A 15,299-nucleotide genomic window follows, 5' to 3' on the forward strand; every position below is an offset into this window, starting at 1 on the left:
GGTATATACTATTTTTGTCAACTAAAAATAAATTTTTAAAAAATAGATAAACTAGGTCCAGAAAGCCTAACAATCTATTATTAGAATTATAGAAAGAGAACAGAAAGAGGAAACTGTCAAGAATACCAGAACTAAAAAACATATCTCTAGCTTAAGGGGTCAAGTGAGTGACAAAAATAATTCAGGAACGAGAAAAAGATCCGTAGAAAGTACATCATCAGTAAATTTTAGAAAATCAGAAATAAAAACATATGAGAAGCTTCTAAAGAGAAAAGATTACATTAAAAAAAAAATTAGGGCTGGGGATTTAGCTCAGTGGTTCCACTGCCTGCCTTGCAAGTACGATGTCCCGAGTTCGATCCCCCGTATCAAAAAACAAAACAAACAAACAATAAAAAGAATTAGAAGTCAGAAAATACTTCAATAAGACAAGGAAGGAAGTTGTGTGTGTATGTGTGTGTAGGGGGGTGATACAAGATCCAGATAACCAAGGAGGCCACACTGAGAGAGACAGAAAAGGAACTGAGGATAAAGCTCAGCCTGGGGCAGGAGCACAGGGTTTCCAGAGGTGAGCGGGAAAGGACGTGTAAGGAGACAATTATATCTACAGATACACAAAAGGCTGGCAGAATGAAAGAATACAAGTATAATACATAGAAGAGAAAGAAATACCCACTCCACCCCCATAGACACAGGGCTCTACTTAGCTCAGCAGAAACAGTGTTAGCATGGTGTTAACACAACACACTGTGACTATAACTTAAGTGTAAGTTCTAGCTCGTGATGGGAGTGACAGGAGTGAGGAGAGTGAGACTGTCCTGCACAGGGAGCAGTGTGGCCCAAGACAGCTGTTTTGGCTACAAAACTTTATTATTTGCACTTTTAATGTGCATATGTTGAGACAAAAATGTAAATAAACTTTCCCTCTAACTATGAAAACCTAAGTCATACTGAGCACACCTAGGACATATATACAACAGAATCAACAAGAAATCTTTCTACACGGATCTACTAGCTAGGCTCTGACACTGGCTATTGTACTCTAAAGCCCACAGGAGGACACCTCTTGGAAGCAATACTGTCTCCGTTACATTCAGGGAGATGAGCACATAACCTAACACACAAAATGGCTAGCCATTGTTGCTGTTCCTCACCTCAGTCAGAATGTCAGCAGGAACACCAGTGGCCATCAGAATGGTACACAGCTGCTGCAGCAAGCCACACTGGAACATGGCCTTCTGGCAGCTGCTGGTGGCCCCGGGGGGGTTGGTGGGAGACACCAGAACTCGCACAAGCTGCAAAAGAGAGAAAATACAATTTGTCTTTTAAAGATCCAGAGACAGTGGAGACAAATCTGGTACGGGTGAACAACAGAATCTGTAGGATGCATTCCCCACCTGCTCAGCCAGACCTAGGTGCACTCCCTTCATGCTGCCATGGCAACCATGCTGGACCAGTACACACCACATCAAGCTATTCTCTCCTACAGCACCAACTGCCCTAGTCAGGCTTGCATCCCAACCCACAAGTACAGTATTTATGACACAGCATACATTCAATAATGAAAAATGATTCCTTATAGGGTGGCAGACTTACTGAAGCAAGGATGAACTACCTAATTAGTACAGCAAGTCTAAGAATAGTACAATAAACCTCCCTTAAGCTTGAAATATCCACAGAGACAAAAACTCACATCTGGAGACACAGTAGAAGACTTGTGCATTAGGTGAGGGGCTGGCCTCGTTAATTGCTAGTGCTCATTAAATTCCTAGAATTCTACAATTCCTCTGAACCTCAGCATTAAATTTCAGAAACATAAAAAAGTCAGACCAAGCAATTATTTAGGCAGTTACATATCCAAAATAATTTTCTATGTATTTTGCACTTTAAAATTAGAACTATGAGAGCTGGGGATTTAGCTCAGTGGTTCCGCCGCCTGCCTCACAAGCGCATGGTCCCGAGTTCGATCCCTGGTACCAAAAAAAAAAAAAAAAATTTGAACTCTGTGTATACACATAACAAAATCTTTTATATCAAGACCAAATGAGAGATTTCTGATAATACTGTTACCCGGCATTTTACAGGAGAGATGTCAAAATGAGCAGATTACAACCACTACATTACTACAGAGGGTGCATGCCACAGGGACCAAGTCTTCACTAAGAAGACTTTTTACGGGGGAGGTAAACATTAAAAAATAAAATGGGATGGAATTAATATGAGAAAATGAAAAAATGGAAACAAAGTCTTTGTAAATAGGGAGGGATGGAGGGGTTGAAGGGAGGGCAGGGGAAGGGGGAAAAATAAGAACCAAGGGAGATTATGTAAAGGTGTAAATTTCCAATGATAAATGTCATTATATTGTATGCCTAAAATGTACCAATAAAATTAATTTTAAAAAATAAAATAAAATGGGCCTGAAAAGATTTTAATGTAGGAGAATAAAAGGAGTCAAGGAATTGACAGAATTTGGGAACAACCTCAAACACTGGTTAAATCAGTGAGTAATGAAGAAAGAGATTAGATGTTTATATGCCTGGCTTAACAAATATTCTCAAAGAGAATATTTTGATTAGTTAGACTTTGTTTCTTTTTTTAATTTCCCTCTTCTTAGTAAGCAAATACCAGAGTTGGGTATGGTGGCATATGCCTATAATCCTAGCTAACTGGGAGGCTGAGCCAGGAGGATTTCAAGTTTGAGCCCAGACTGGGCAACTTGGTGACTTAGTGAGATCCTGTCTCAAAATAAAAAAGAAGAAAACCAAAACAAACCAAACCTTAGATCAATTTTCAATGGCTTGGAATTCAGCTGGGATTATAATTAGGACGATGCATAATTCCAAACAGGATGCATGTGACCAGCAGGAAAATGCTGATGCATTTCCTTCAGTGTATCAGAGGCCCTGGAGTTCCAGCCACCCAAACAGAGCCACAAAGACAGAACATTCAAATGGTGTGTTCACAGGACAACCTGGGCCTCTGAAGTCATGAACACATCAGCTACTCAGACTGAGTCCATCTCCACTCCCTGGCTTTGAGGGCTATGATCTCTACTAGTGTAAGAGGAAAGTGGTTTATTGTTGCAGTACTGGGGATTGAACCCAGGGTTTCTGCACTAAGCTACATCCTCTGCTCTTTTTATTTTTTAATTTGAGACAGGACCTTGCTAAGGTGCTCAGGCTGGACTGCAACTTGCTATCCTCCTGCTTGAGCCTCCCAAGTAGTGTGCCACAAAGAGAGGGAAGCTTTAAAACCTTGGCAAAGTTAATGTTATGGTTTATATCTAGATGTCCCCTCAAAAGCCTCATGTACTCATGGGTGGGGCTTTTGGGAGGTGCCTGAATCACAGGTATGTGATATGGCATTCGTCCACTGATGGCTTTATAGCTGGGTATGATGCTGGAAGGTGAGCCTGGTGGGAAGAGGTGGGTCACATGGCCTGCAGGTGTGTGCATGTGTGCGTGTGTGTGTGTGTGTGTGTGTGTGTGTGTGATATCCTTCCTGCTCCCTTGATCCCACTGCTTCCTGCCTGCCATGCCATGAGCTGTCTCTCCTCCACCAGGTCCCTCTCCCATGCCACCCTACCTTGGAGCCAGTCTACTATTAACTGAAATCTCTACAAACTGTGAGCTAGATAGACCTTTCCTCCTCTAAGTTGTGGGTGTTAGGCATTGTGTCTCAGCAGCACTATAGTAACTAAGACAGGTAGTGTGTACACTTTTTTTTGAGACCAGGTCTTACAGTGTTGCCCACGTAGGTCTGGACTCCTAGCTGACGGGCACCTCCATCACTTGGCCTCCTTAATGTAGGCTGGGGTTTCTGGTGGCTACCACCATGGGAAGCACAGGTTATTCACTTTTTCAAAGTAAAAAATAAGGAACCAACTCATTATATAAATAACTGGAATACTGTATTTTCCGGTATATGCTATACTCTATTAATTTTTTTGTAAAATATCTAAGCATTTACCTTTTAAACAATGACACTTTCTTCAAAATACTTCTTTACATCGCACTGCAAACCACAAAACAGGACCAAGTTCCTAATATAGGGAGAATTTAAATTCTCACTGTCTGGCAAGAACCAGACAAATCCTTTTACTCTAAACACATTTTAAAAATTACTTTTCTAGAGAAATGTCCTTTACTAAGAAAGTAGTGTTGAACAGAGATTATCATATTTATCATCTGGTGACACTGGTTCTAAAACAAAAACAATAAATTCTTGAAATGTGTGATACTGAGGTAGAAACAGAAAGGATGAAGTTGGGAGTATAAACAGAACTGACTTTGTGACTCTCTCTGCTAAAATACTTCTACAATAGCCTGCAGGCATATTCCAAATGGAGTAATGACAGGATTCCTAAACCAAGCCAGGAAGCTCTGGAAGGGAAAGAGGACTCCATCTGTTCTCCTGAGAGCAACATGGATACCCTCCTAGCAGCAAGCCCTGTGGGGCAGCTGCAAGACATGGACAACAGCTGTTTGGTACTATTGAGCTCACCATCTAGCCTGAGGGACACAATCCAGAGACACTCGAGATTCAAGAAGTACTAGGGGTTCACATATGAGGAGGCTGGCAGAAATTTAAGGATTTAGAAAAGGAGGTTCACTAAATGAGCCAGTAAAGTAAGTCTAAGAACTTCAAACTTTTCTTATTTGGGCTCCTCTTGCCCTCACTTCCACTATCTATCCTCACCAAGCTTTCTTGTGGAGCTTAAATAAAAGCACAGCTAACTTACTGGTTTAATTTGGATTACTCTTAAAGTTTAGACTATTAATCTTTAGAAAGCAGATTTTAAAAACTCAAACAAACTTGAACTTTTTCTCTAATGTAAAACCCATGAGGAATCTATGTATCTGGATTTGATTTAAAATAACACAGGAGGAGGAGACAGAGGAATAAAAAATGAAACAAAATTGTGAGATATTAATACCAAAGCTGGGGTTGAAGGCAGGGGATCTCTCTCTCTGTGAATATAACTGTAAATTTCCGTACTGATAGGTTTTTTTGTTTCTTTGGTTTTGGTACCAGGGATCAAACTTGGCACATTCCACTTGCGAGGCAGGTGGCAAACCACTGAGCTAAATCTCCAGCCCTATTGATAGGTTTTTTTAAAGCCCGCCTGAAACAGAGTATCTAAGATTTGTCAGTTGCAACCAATTTTCTGTTTGAAAGAATCATCATGGGAAGATTCTTACCATGTTTATGTCTAAGGAGAGTACACGACTTACCTGCAACATTAGATGTAGACTGGTCACTTTCTGCGCAGACCAGCCAGAATTCTCATCTCTAACTTCAAACCAAGGCTTCATGCGTTGAATATATGAGCCTTCTTTAAAAAAATTTTGATTGGAATTGTTGTTTTTTAACAAGTTTTGGAGTAAAATCAAACAATCTTCGACTACTATGCCTGGGGAAGAGAATATAAAATGCAGTGTTAAGTCTGATAAAAGCTGAAGGAAAATTCAACCCCAAACTCTGGAAGAAAACTGTACTGCATTTCCACACTTAGCACCTATTGGGGGACAGGGCAAATGCCAGATCAGACTCCCAAGCATGAAGGCCACCACCTGTCTGCTCTATCTTGACTTCTTAGTATAACCACCCACTCACCACAGCAACTCACATCTTTCATTCAAATGCAAGATTAAAGATCATTTTTCAGGAATAATTATCATGACCCACGATTAAGTTAGGGTCCCCTACTCCATGCTTGTCCTGAAGTTGTTCTTTTCATTAACAGGTAGCGTGTGTCTGCAAAGACTGTAACTCATGAGCATAGGATAATGTGGACACCTACTTCCTCTATCTTATTGGCATAGACAGAATGTCAGATTCATTCACTGAATGAATCTCTCCTATCTTACATGATTTCTAAGAAGCACCAGCCACTGTTGTCTATCTCTTGAGACCTCCTTCCCTTTGTTTCTAAAGCATGGCTCTCTCCTCATTTTTCTTCTATCTCTGGGCTCCTTTTCATGGTTCCCATCCTCCACTGTTGAACCCTTTCTGCTTCTCTGCTGACAACGCTCCTGACTTAAGGGCAGCTCCACCCACACTGCACACTTTCCAGCTGAGCGCTGGACACACCAGGGATTTCCCCTTTCTTCACATAGCAAGCTGAACTGCTAAGCCCCTCCTGTACCCACACTCTGGTCCCTTCTGGTTGGCATGCCTGTCTATAGCAATCAATTACTTTAAAAAATAAACTATTTTTTAGTTGCAGAGAACTGAGTATAAATAAAGTTTCTATATATTCTCCCCCTCCTATTTTCCCTTTTATGAACAGCTTACACTATTAGTGTGGTACATTTGTTTCAACTGGTGAACAAATATCAATACTCTGACTCAAGTCCATAGTTTGCATTAAGGTTTGCCCTTGTGAATCCTCTGCAGTTCTAGTAAGTTCTATGGGTTTTAACAAATATATAATCTTCAGCATCTGTCATTGCAGAATCATACAGAATAGTTTCTCTGCTTTAAAATGTCCTATGTTTCACCTACTCATTCCTCCTCTCCCTACCCCTGAATCCCTGGTCACCAACAATCCTACTGTGTCTATAGTTTTGCCTTTTCCAGAATGTTATATAGTTGGAATTACTTAGTAATATGTGTTAAAGTTTCCTTTATATCTTTTTGTGGTTTGTAACATTTTTTTTTTGGTACCGGGGATCGAACTTAGGACCTTGCACTTGTGAGGCATGTGCAATGCCACTGAGCTAAATCCCCAGCCTCTGTAGCTCTTCTTTTTATTGTGAATATCCCACTGTAAGGATTACTATAGTTTATCCATTCAAATACTGAAGGACATCTTGGTTGCTTCCCAGTTTGGGCAATTAATAAACATTCATGTGCAGGTTTTTGTGTGGATGTAAGTTTTAAACTAATTTGGGTAAATATCAAGGACTACTGGATCAAATGGTAATGGCACATTTAGCTTTGTAAGAAATTGCCATGCTGTGTTCCAAAGTGGGTTTCTTACCATTTCACACCCCACTAGCAATGACTTGAGTTTCTGTTCATCCATATCCTCACCAGCACTTGGTGGCAGCACCTGTATTCTTGATTTTCACCATTATAACAGATAAGTGGTGATGTCTTACTGTTTTAATGAGTTCCCTAAGACATATGGTCTCAAGTGTGTACTTGCCTTCTGTATATCTTCTTTGGTGTGGAATGTGTTCAGACTTTTTGCGTATTTTTAATTGGCTTGTTTTTTTATTGTTAAATTTTAAGAGTTCTTGGTATATTTGATTTAAAGTCTTTTTTCAGACATATGTTTTTGCAAATATTTTCTCCCAGTCTGTGGTCTGTCTTTGTTTTCTTAATAAAGTCTTTGGCAGAGCAAAAGTTTTCAATTTTTATGAATTTTAAGTTTTAATTTAAAGATTTAAAAATTTACCAATTTTTTTTCAAGGATCATGCCTTGGCATTGTATCTGAGTTAGTTGTTTTTGTTCACAAATTCACTGTGCTAGTTCACTGGTTACCAATGAAATGTTACATAAACTGGCGATGTGTAAATGTGAAAACAGAGGTTATTTTCATGAAAACTAAATATAAATCCTTGGCAAAACTCAAGGAAGTAAATCATTAAAAACAAGTGTCTAGTGAAGTACAGATAATACAAGTCTGAAAGACAGGGAAGAATTATAAAAGAGCCCAAAATGAAAATCTTACAGGATAAATACAGGGGTAATGAGTATAGAGAAGATGAGGTCTTGAAGCAGCAGACTTATATACTCAGAAAAAGTCTGGACCCTGACTCAAAATTAGTACATAAAATGCACACTTTTATTTTATTAATTTAACTTAATGTTTAAGGTGCACATTTTCATACTTTTTAGGAGTCTCTGATTTGGCCATTTCTGGTCTCCGGATGAGAGGTCTCATCCAAGACTCTTCACCTCATAGGAGGAGCCACTGTATTTGCCTTGTCTTCATGACATGTGCTCTGCACTAAAGCCCACCCTCCAACTGCAGGCCTTTCCTCCAGTGTACCCAGAGCAATTTCCAAAGCCTTGAAGGTCACCGTCAGTTACAAAGAACCATTGCTATCTGTCATAACTATCCTGAATTCAGCTAATTCCACACTGCTGAAAAACCCATTTTCCTCAATCACCTCCCAAAATGTTCACCCCTCTTACCATCCATGTTTTCCCATTTTCACTGTGTCTGGTCTCCTCCATTTAATCACCTTTCAAAATCTTTCAGGATGCTGCCTGAAAACCTCAAATGCTGGTTAAGAAAATCTGCTGTGCCTTCAATGACTTCCTTTTCTTTATCCACCTGCATCATCCTGTGAGGGTCTCACATAAGGACAGCTCACTCTCAGCTGCTTGAGCCTCAGAGCTGGGATACAGTCTCTGATCTTCCAGCCAGGTGCTTTCCTCTACCTGCTTCTAACAAACTCATTTCCTGGAGGCTCAGAGTTCCTGGCTTTTGTAACCATTGCGGTCACATAACAAATCTGTGGTTACCACCCTGCGTTCACTGAAAACATCATTGCCATCTTGCTCAAAGTCTCCTTTCTCTAAGTTCTGCTATTACTTTTAATGATTTTAATGTCAACTACAACCCAAATGACACCTGGACCTCCTAGTTCTATGGCCTCCCTTCAAGTGACAATTCTGGTCCTTTTACCAAAGCCTCCTATCTTTCTGGCTAAAGCACTCAGCTTATTTGTTCTAAAGCTTACCTGAGACTTTCAACCCATCAAATGCCTTTTTCTCTTTTAAAACAACTCCTTTCTATCTTTACTTCCTTCCCTGCCTAGCTTAGATTATACATTATCTTCATTTCTCCCACTCTACAGACAATCTGCTAAGTTCCTCTGTTTCACTGTCATTTCATAAAACCTTCCTGGAAAAGTGTGAGCCCTGTAAAACACTGACTTTCTCTGCTATCTCTACCGAGGCAGCTAGGGTGCACTGTCCCAGTTGTCCTGACCAGGCAGGAGCACTGCTGTGAATCCTGGTGGACGAGCTCTACAGACTCCCCCTCACTGAAGTCTTCCTCAGTAAGCAGGGAACTCACGTCCATGTTCTCCAAAAGGCAACATCCAACCTTCTCCATTAGTGCTAAGCTGTGTCCTCCTCCATCACACTCACCACATGACTCATCAACTCAACCTCTACCACCAATCTGGAAAGGGACCTGTGCCTTCTCCCACACTTTAGACAGAGAGAAAACGTGGCACAGCAGGACTTGAAGAGGTAGACATAGGGTTTTCCAGAAATGATGAAAGACGCCAACCTACACTACAGAAGCCTAAGGAACATCAAATGGAAGGAGAAAGGAAGATGAAATCCACCGTTAACACACCACAGTGAGACATGGTTTCACCCTTCATGTGTTTGCCCCAGATTCCATAAGCACAAAAGCAGTCTCTTCCCACACTACCTCCATCACTGCTCCCCTCCTCTGTGATAATGTCCAGAAGTCTCTCAAAAGCATTTTCAAAGGCAACAATTTTCTGAATTGCACCATTGCTTCTTGTTAGTGCCTGAAGTAGTAAGACGCCCTAAGGGAGAAGAAAGCCAATGTTCAATGGGGTAAAAAATTTATAAGAGGGCTGGGGATTTAGCTCAGTGGTTTCGCTGCCTGCTGCGCAAGCGCAAGGACCCGAGTTCGATCCCCGGTACCAAAAAAAAAAAAAAAAAATTATAAGACATCTTAAATTAATATAAAAATCACAGAAGTTTAAAACTGGCAGAAATTTCATTAAGTTCAACAAGGAAAACAAGGACAGAGAAGTTAAGCACTTTACCTCCCCAAGGTTATAAATCTCAAAGGCACAGTGCTTTGCCAGTATGTAAACACCCAATTCTCCCATATTCCTCCATCACCACACAGCACTCACTGTGCTGTGAGTGGAGTTGGATTAGATCTTTCCGAGGAATGGTACTGTACATGCTGCTCAACATTAAGAACATGGCCACATTCTGGCAGAAAAAGTCAGGAATTCTTGTAAACATTTGGCCCCCAATTGCAAAACTTGCTTCTAAGTCAAAAGATGAAAGATGGAAATTCACACTTGTTGAATGTGATGTCCAGCACAGAACAGTTCCCAGCAGTCACTACTTCTGACTTTTAAGTTTTCTCAACTTTGGTTAAGCTGAGTTTAGTTTATTCTGTTACTTCTTTATCATTCTAGAAAAATCACTTTTCTGCTTATTACTCATTTCTGCTTATTTCAGTAAAAACAACAGGTACTGATGAGCCATAAGTATCCATAATGGTCAAAGAGACAGCAAGCACTTTATGAAAATAAGCACAAATATTACTTTAGAAGAAGAAGAATGGTGAACAGTCAGTTCAAAGGTCCCATGGAGCAAACCACTGCCAGTGGCTGTACTGAAAGAAGGGGCATTCACATGGGGTACAGATGGCCCAGCCTCGAGGCTGCTCTGCTCACCTTTCTGCCCGTCAGGTCTGCACACTGAGACCAGGGGCAAAGGCAAGTGGGGACCTGCAGAGCCAGACTCCTGCCCTATGCTGCCAGCCTGAGTTAAACTGCTGACAAAGGCAGGCGGAGACAGTGGAGAACAGTGGTGGGGCTCTGAGGTTGGTGAAATGGGTCTGAAGGCTCACTGCCCTTCTTATTTGTTGTGTAACTTCAAGCAAATTGCAGAAATACTGACTCTCAGTACACTTGTGTGTAAAACAGGCAATGACAGTAATTCACGGGGTTCTTAAAGACTAAGAGGTAAAATGAATTCCACAGAACCTACTACATTCTGGATTCTAAATACATGTTAGTTTCTTTCCCCTTTATCCTCTGGAAAGGATTTATTGAAACCATAGAAAGTACGGCTATAAAACATGAAAAACAAAAATCTAGACATTAACAAAACAAAACTCAACTCCTAATTATAAAACTAATGGGAGTCAACATGTATAAACAATCATTTTATTTGTCCCAAAAACTGAGGAAAAAGGGTTATGAACACAAAGAAAAGAGAGGAAAGTCAAATGAAAATAGTAGATAATGCAGTTTTTATACATATATAAGTATATAAATAAGAGGATGGGATTAGAGATGGAACTCAGTGCTAGCAGGCTTGCCTTGCATGTAAGACCCTGAATTTGGCTCCCATCACCATCAAAAAAAAAAAAAAATCTGAAAAGTAAAATAAACAGTAATACTATTAATTAAAGCATGATACTGCAAATTCCTAACAGATGGATGTTCATAATAAGATAATTCTTTCCAAGTGTGGTGGTGCATGCTTATAATCCCAGCACTTAAGAGGCTGACGCAGAAAAACTGCAAATTCAAGGCCAGCCTGGGCTATAGAGCAAGTTCAAGCCCAGCCTGGATTACAAAGTGAGACCCTGTCTCAACATCCTCCCACAAAGGCAATTCTTATAACATTTAAATATGAAAGAATAAAAAATGCCCAGGCTTGGTGGTGCATACAGAGTACTGTATTCCTAGTACTCTGAGAGGCTGAAGTAGAAGGAACACAAGTTTGAGTCTAGCCTGGGCACCTAAGTGAATTAGTGAGAGTGTTATGGTTTGGGTCTGAATGTCTCCCCAAAGCCTCATTAGGTGAGAGGTAGCTGAATCTGGATTGTGTGATGCTAGGATTAAGGGTGTGATTACTAAACCACTACACATGAGTGAGTGATTTAGCACTGCCCTAATTCCAGTTGCAATAAAAAAGGCAGAAAGACTCGGTGAAGGCCCCTTCTTGCCTTTGCTACCTTGTGCACACCATGTTGTCTCTCCTCTGTGATGCCTGTTTGTCATCCCTGCCTTGGAGTTGGCTGATTATGGACTGAAACCTCTACGAACTGTAAGCCAAATAAACCCCTTCCCCTCTAACTTTGGATGTTGGGTATTTTGTCTCAGCAATGCGAGAAAAGTAACTAACACAGAGACCATGTCTCAAAATAAAATATAAAAATGGACTGGGGATACAGATCAGCATGAAGGCCCTGGGCTCAATTCCCAGTATCACCACCACCAAAAGCAAAGTCTTTCTCATGAGCTATATTTACTATATAACCTGAGCATCTATAATATTACATTGATACATACATCATAAAATTTTATATGTTAAAAAATTCTCCACATGAAGCAGAAGTTAATACTTTTGTTTTGCTTTGTTACTAACCAGTTATAAGGCTAAAAGCAACGAAATGACTTTCAATACAACTGCAGAGTGGGGCAGGGCCTGGAAGCACAAGTACATGAAGCACAAGTACAAGAACAAGTCATTCAGGTTCAGTGGCCCTGGGGTTTCACTGTAGACATGGAGACTGAATTGGCTTCACATGACTTTAGCTCAGTGGTGACGAACCTATGGCACATGTGCCACACAGGCTATTTGTATCACTGAAAGCTCTAAAAGGTTCGCCATCACTGCTTTAGCTCCAGCATCAATTGTAAGAAGATTTTCCCACCTGCTATCTAAAGAATACAGAGAGTTTTTGGTTTTTCTCTGGTCCTGGGGATTGAACCCAGGGCTCTGTTCATGCTAGGTCAGGCTGAGCCACACTCTCAGCCTCAGTATGACTGAGTTTTGACCAACTGTAGATAACAACAGAGAAAGCAGGTCAAGCAACAAAGTACGGCATACGACATCAACATGAACTACTCAAACTTCGGGCCAGGTGTTTAGTTCAGTGGTGGAGCACTTGCCTTGCATGTACAAGGACATGGGTTGGATACTCAGCAACCAAAATAGTAATAATAAAAAATATTCAAACCTATATGCAAATACTAAAATACATAAGAATGGAAAATAACTCCAGAGCACATCATGCTCTGTAGTCAAACAGAGATTACTAAAGAAAATTCTTGGAAATCTTTTGTGGCACTGCTTTGTGAAGTTACACAAACATTCAGGGTCTGGGAAGGTATCCTCTGCTCTCTAGAAAGAAAAGGGAATTCTGGAGGTAGAGGTCTGTGTTAATACAACCTTTCAGAAGAGGGGTAAGAAAGCCTAAACTTGCAGGAGGAAGAGTTCTTCTTTATGGTACTGAGGATTGACTCCAGGGCCTTTTCACTGAACTATATCCCTGGCATGTTTTTATATTCTGAGACAGGGTCTTGCTAAATCATTACATTTCCAGGCTGGGCCTGAACTTGTGATGCTCAGAGTACTGAGATTACATGCATGTGTCACTCACCTGACTATGGGTAATAAATTTCAATAGCAAAATGATTTGTCTAACCTAAAATACTGGGTAGACAGAAAACAAAGAAATAGTGTGGCCTTGTATATAACCTAACAAGGTCTAAAAGACTGAGCATTACTCAACTTTCCAAATCTAACTTCTTCTGAGTCATGATAAGGGTCAACAATAATTCTATCTACAAAGAGAGAGAGAAAAAAAAGCTGCATATTTTTGGAGCTTCTAATGTAACTTACATCATTGCGTATAACTTCCCTGGAATCTGCTAGTACGTCCATCAATCTTGAAACACCTAGAATAGACAACCATGAGAAAAATACTGGCAGATCAAAAAATACAGTGATTCAAATTACAGCTTATTAGAACACAAATTCAGTCACTTTTTCTAGCAAACAGCTCTTATTTTTAAATCAAGATTACAAAATGGAGATAAATCACTTACCCATGGGACTGACTAAAATAATCTGTTGCACTTGAGGACCTAGCTGTTTTAAGAGAGAAGTCAGAAGCTTCACACCAGGCCAGCGAACATGGAAATCAAACTCCTACAATATAAGAATTTAAAATATTTAACATTTATAATGCACATTTTCAAGAAAAACATTCTTTCAACTAATAGTGGTACCAGAAAGTAGAAGTAAAAAATGGAAGTTTAGCAAGCTTTTAAAAAGTAATTTAAGAAATAAAAAGCAGTAAAAATAGTAAAATTAAACTAAAATATTAATGATAGGATAAAATAGTATTTTGCAAAATAGAAATAAGATAGCTAATTTTAACAGATTATTTCTTGAAACATGCATATGAGCCTCTTGTGTGTACTTGTAGAAGTTATGATACCACAAATTTCACTACTTCTAAAGGCATATTTAAGTGATAGAAATATACCATATAGTTTTAAATAAAAAATTTATCACAGTAAAAGACAATTGTCATTCATTGTCTCAAAATTCCCCCCTTGCTTTAAAAACACCTCATCATTCTTGCCACTGTCTGAAACAGCTGTAGAAGTCCTCTTTCATGTCTTTGTGATAAAAAATATGGTGAATGCTGCTGCTGGGTGCCATCCAATGGAAAGGAAAGCTCATAAAAACAAGACAGTGTCCTCATTCATCTTATATGCCAGATCAGGTGCCATTTAATTTCTGGCTCTTCCCCCAAATCAAAATGACCATGAAAGGCAAACATTTTGAATCAATTCAGGACATCAAGAGGGCAACCAGGACAGCACAACTAAAGACACAGAAGAGGACTTCCAGAACTGCTTCAGAAAGTGGCAAGATTGATGGAATAAGTGTGCTTGAAGCAAGGGGGAGTATTTAGAGGCAGATTAATTGCAATTTGCTTTTTACTGTAATAAATTTAGAAATTTAAACATTCACCATATTTTTGATCATACCACATATGTGTTGCTCCCCCAAGAACATCCCAGAAGACAACAAAAGAAGCTCATTAAGATAACAAAAATATCAAGCTTCCCTATTTACCTCCAATAAAGACAACAGGAGAGTGACATTTTCTTGCTGCTTAATGAAAATTTCTGTAAACTGGCTTCCCAAATCCTCATTCTGTCTTGTGGAATTTTCTTCTGTAATATTCAAAAATAAAATATTTCAACATGATGCTGTGTTATTTTAAAGTACCCTTTTATTGGAGAGTTAAGCAGAAATGATAATTTTCCTGATATCTGAACAATTCCACACTGGGATAGTGTAGCTGGTAGCACTCTCATAATTATGAATGTTATATTCTTCAAATAACCTTCAAAGCCATTTCAATTATGTTTTTATTCTTTGAATGTTTAAATATGATTTCCAAGGACATGTAAATATTCACATTTTCTTAACAATGCTAGGCTAAGCTTCTATGGGGGAAAGAGAACCATCTGGGTGATAGAAACATTCTACCTTGAAGGTGGCCATGGTTACACCAAACACATCTTTTGTCCAAACTCAGAAGATACACAACTTCAAAGTGCAGAGTTTATTGTACATAAATCACATCTCACACCTTCTGCCCCCTAAACACTGTTAAACATATATAGTTGTTGCTGTTACTGTCAAATAATTTAATTATGAAATTAAACCAATTATTTGAAGATTCTCCAGTATCTCTTCACATATACCCTATAAAACTGGCCACAAAATCATAATC

At 39.5% G+C, this 15,299-nt stretch overlaps 1 protein-coding gene across 7 annotated transcripts in view; it reads right to left on the reverse strand.

Annotated features, from left to right (window-relative positions):
- The window catches only part of Uso1 (USO1 vesicle transport factor), a 93,848-nt gene that overhangs the window by 29,347 nt on the left and 49,202 nt on the right, over positions 1 to 15,299 (reverse strand). For all 7 annotated transcript variants that reach the window (XM_013069670.3, XM_087185996.1, XM_087185995.1 and 4 more), the window contains 6 exons: positions 14,633 to 14,733; positions 13,591 to 13,693; positions 13,385 to 13,440; positions 9,405 to 9,525; positions 5,235 to 5,413; positions 1,155 to 1,295 (listed from right to left, as the gene is read on the reverse strand). In XM_013069670.3, the coding sequence (XP_012925124.1) occupies positions 1,155 to 1,295; positions 5,235 to 5,413; positions 9,405 to 9,525; positions 13,385 to 13,440; positions 13,591 to 13,693; positions 14,633 to 14,733 (701 nt within the window). The remainder of the gene's footprint in view (positions 1 to 1,154; positions 1,296 to 5,234; positions 5,414 to 9,404; positions 9,526 to 13,384; positions 13,441 to 13,590; positions 13,694 to 14,632; positions 14,734 to 15,299) is intronic.

Source organism: Heterocephalus glaber, unplaced genomic scaffold, assembly GCF_053883595.1.
Source record: "Heterocephalus glaber isolate CG9 unplaced genomic scaffold, H.glaber_assembly_v1.0 deba00001504, whole genome shotgun sequence".
Classification (NCBI taxonomy): domain Eukaryota; kingdom Metazoa; phylum Chordata; class Mammalia; order Rodentia; family Bathyergidae; genus Heterocephalus; species Heterocephalus glaber.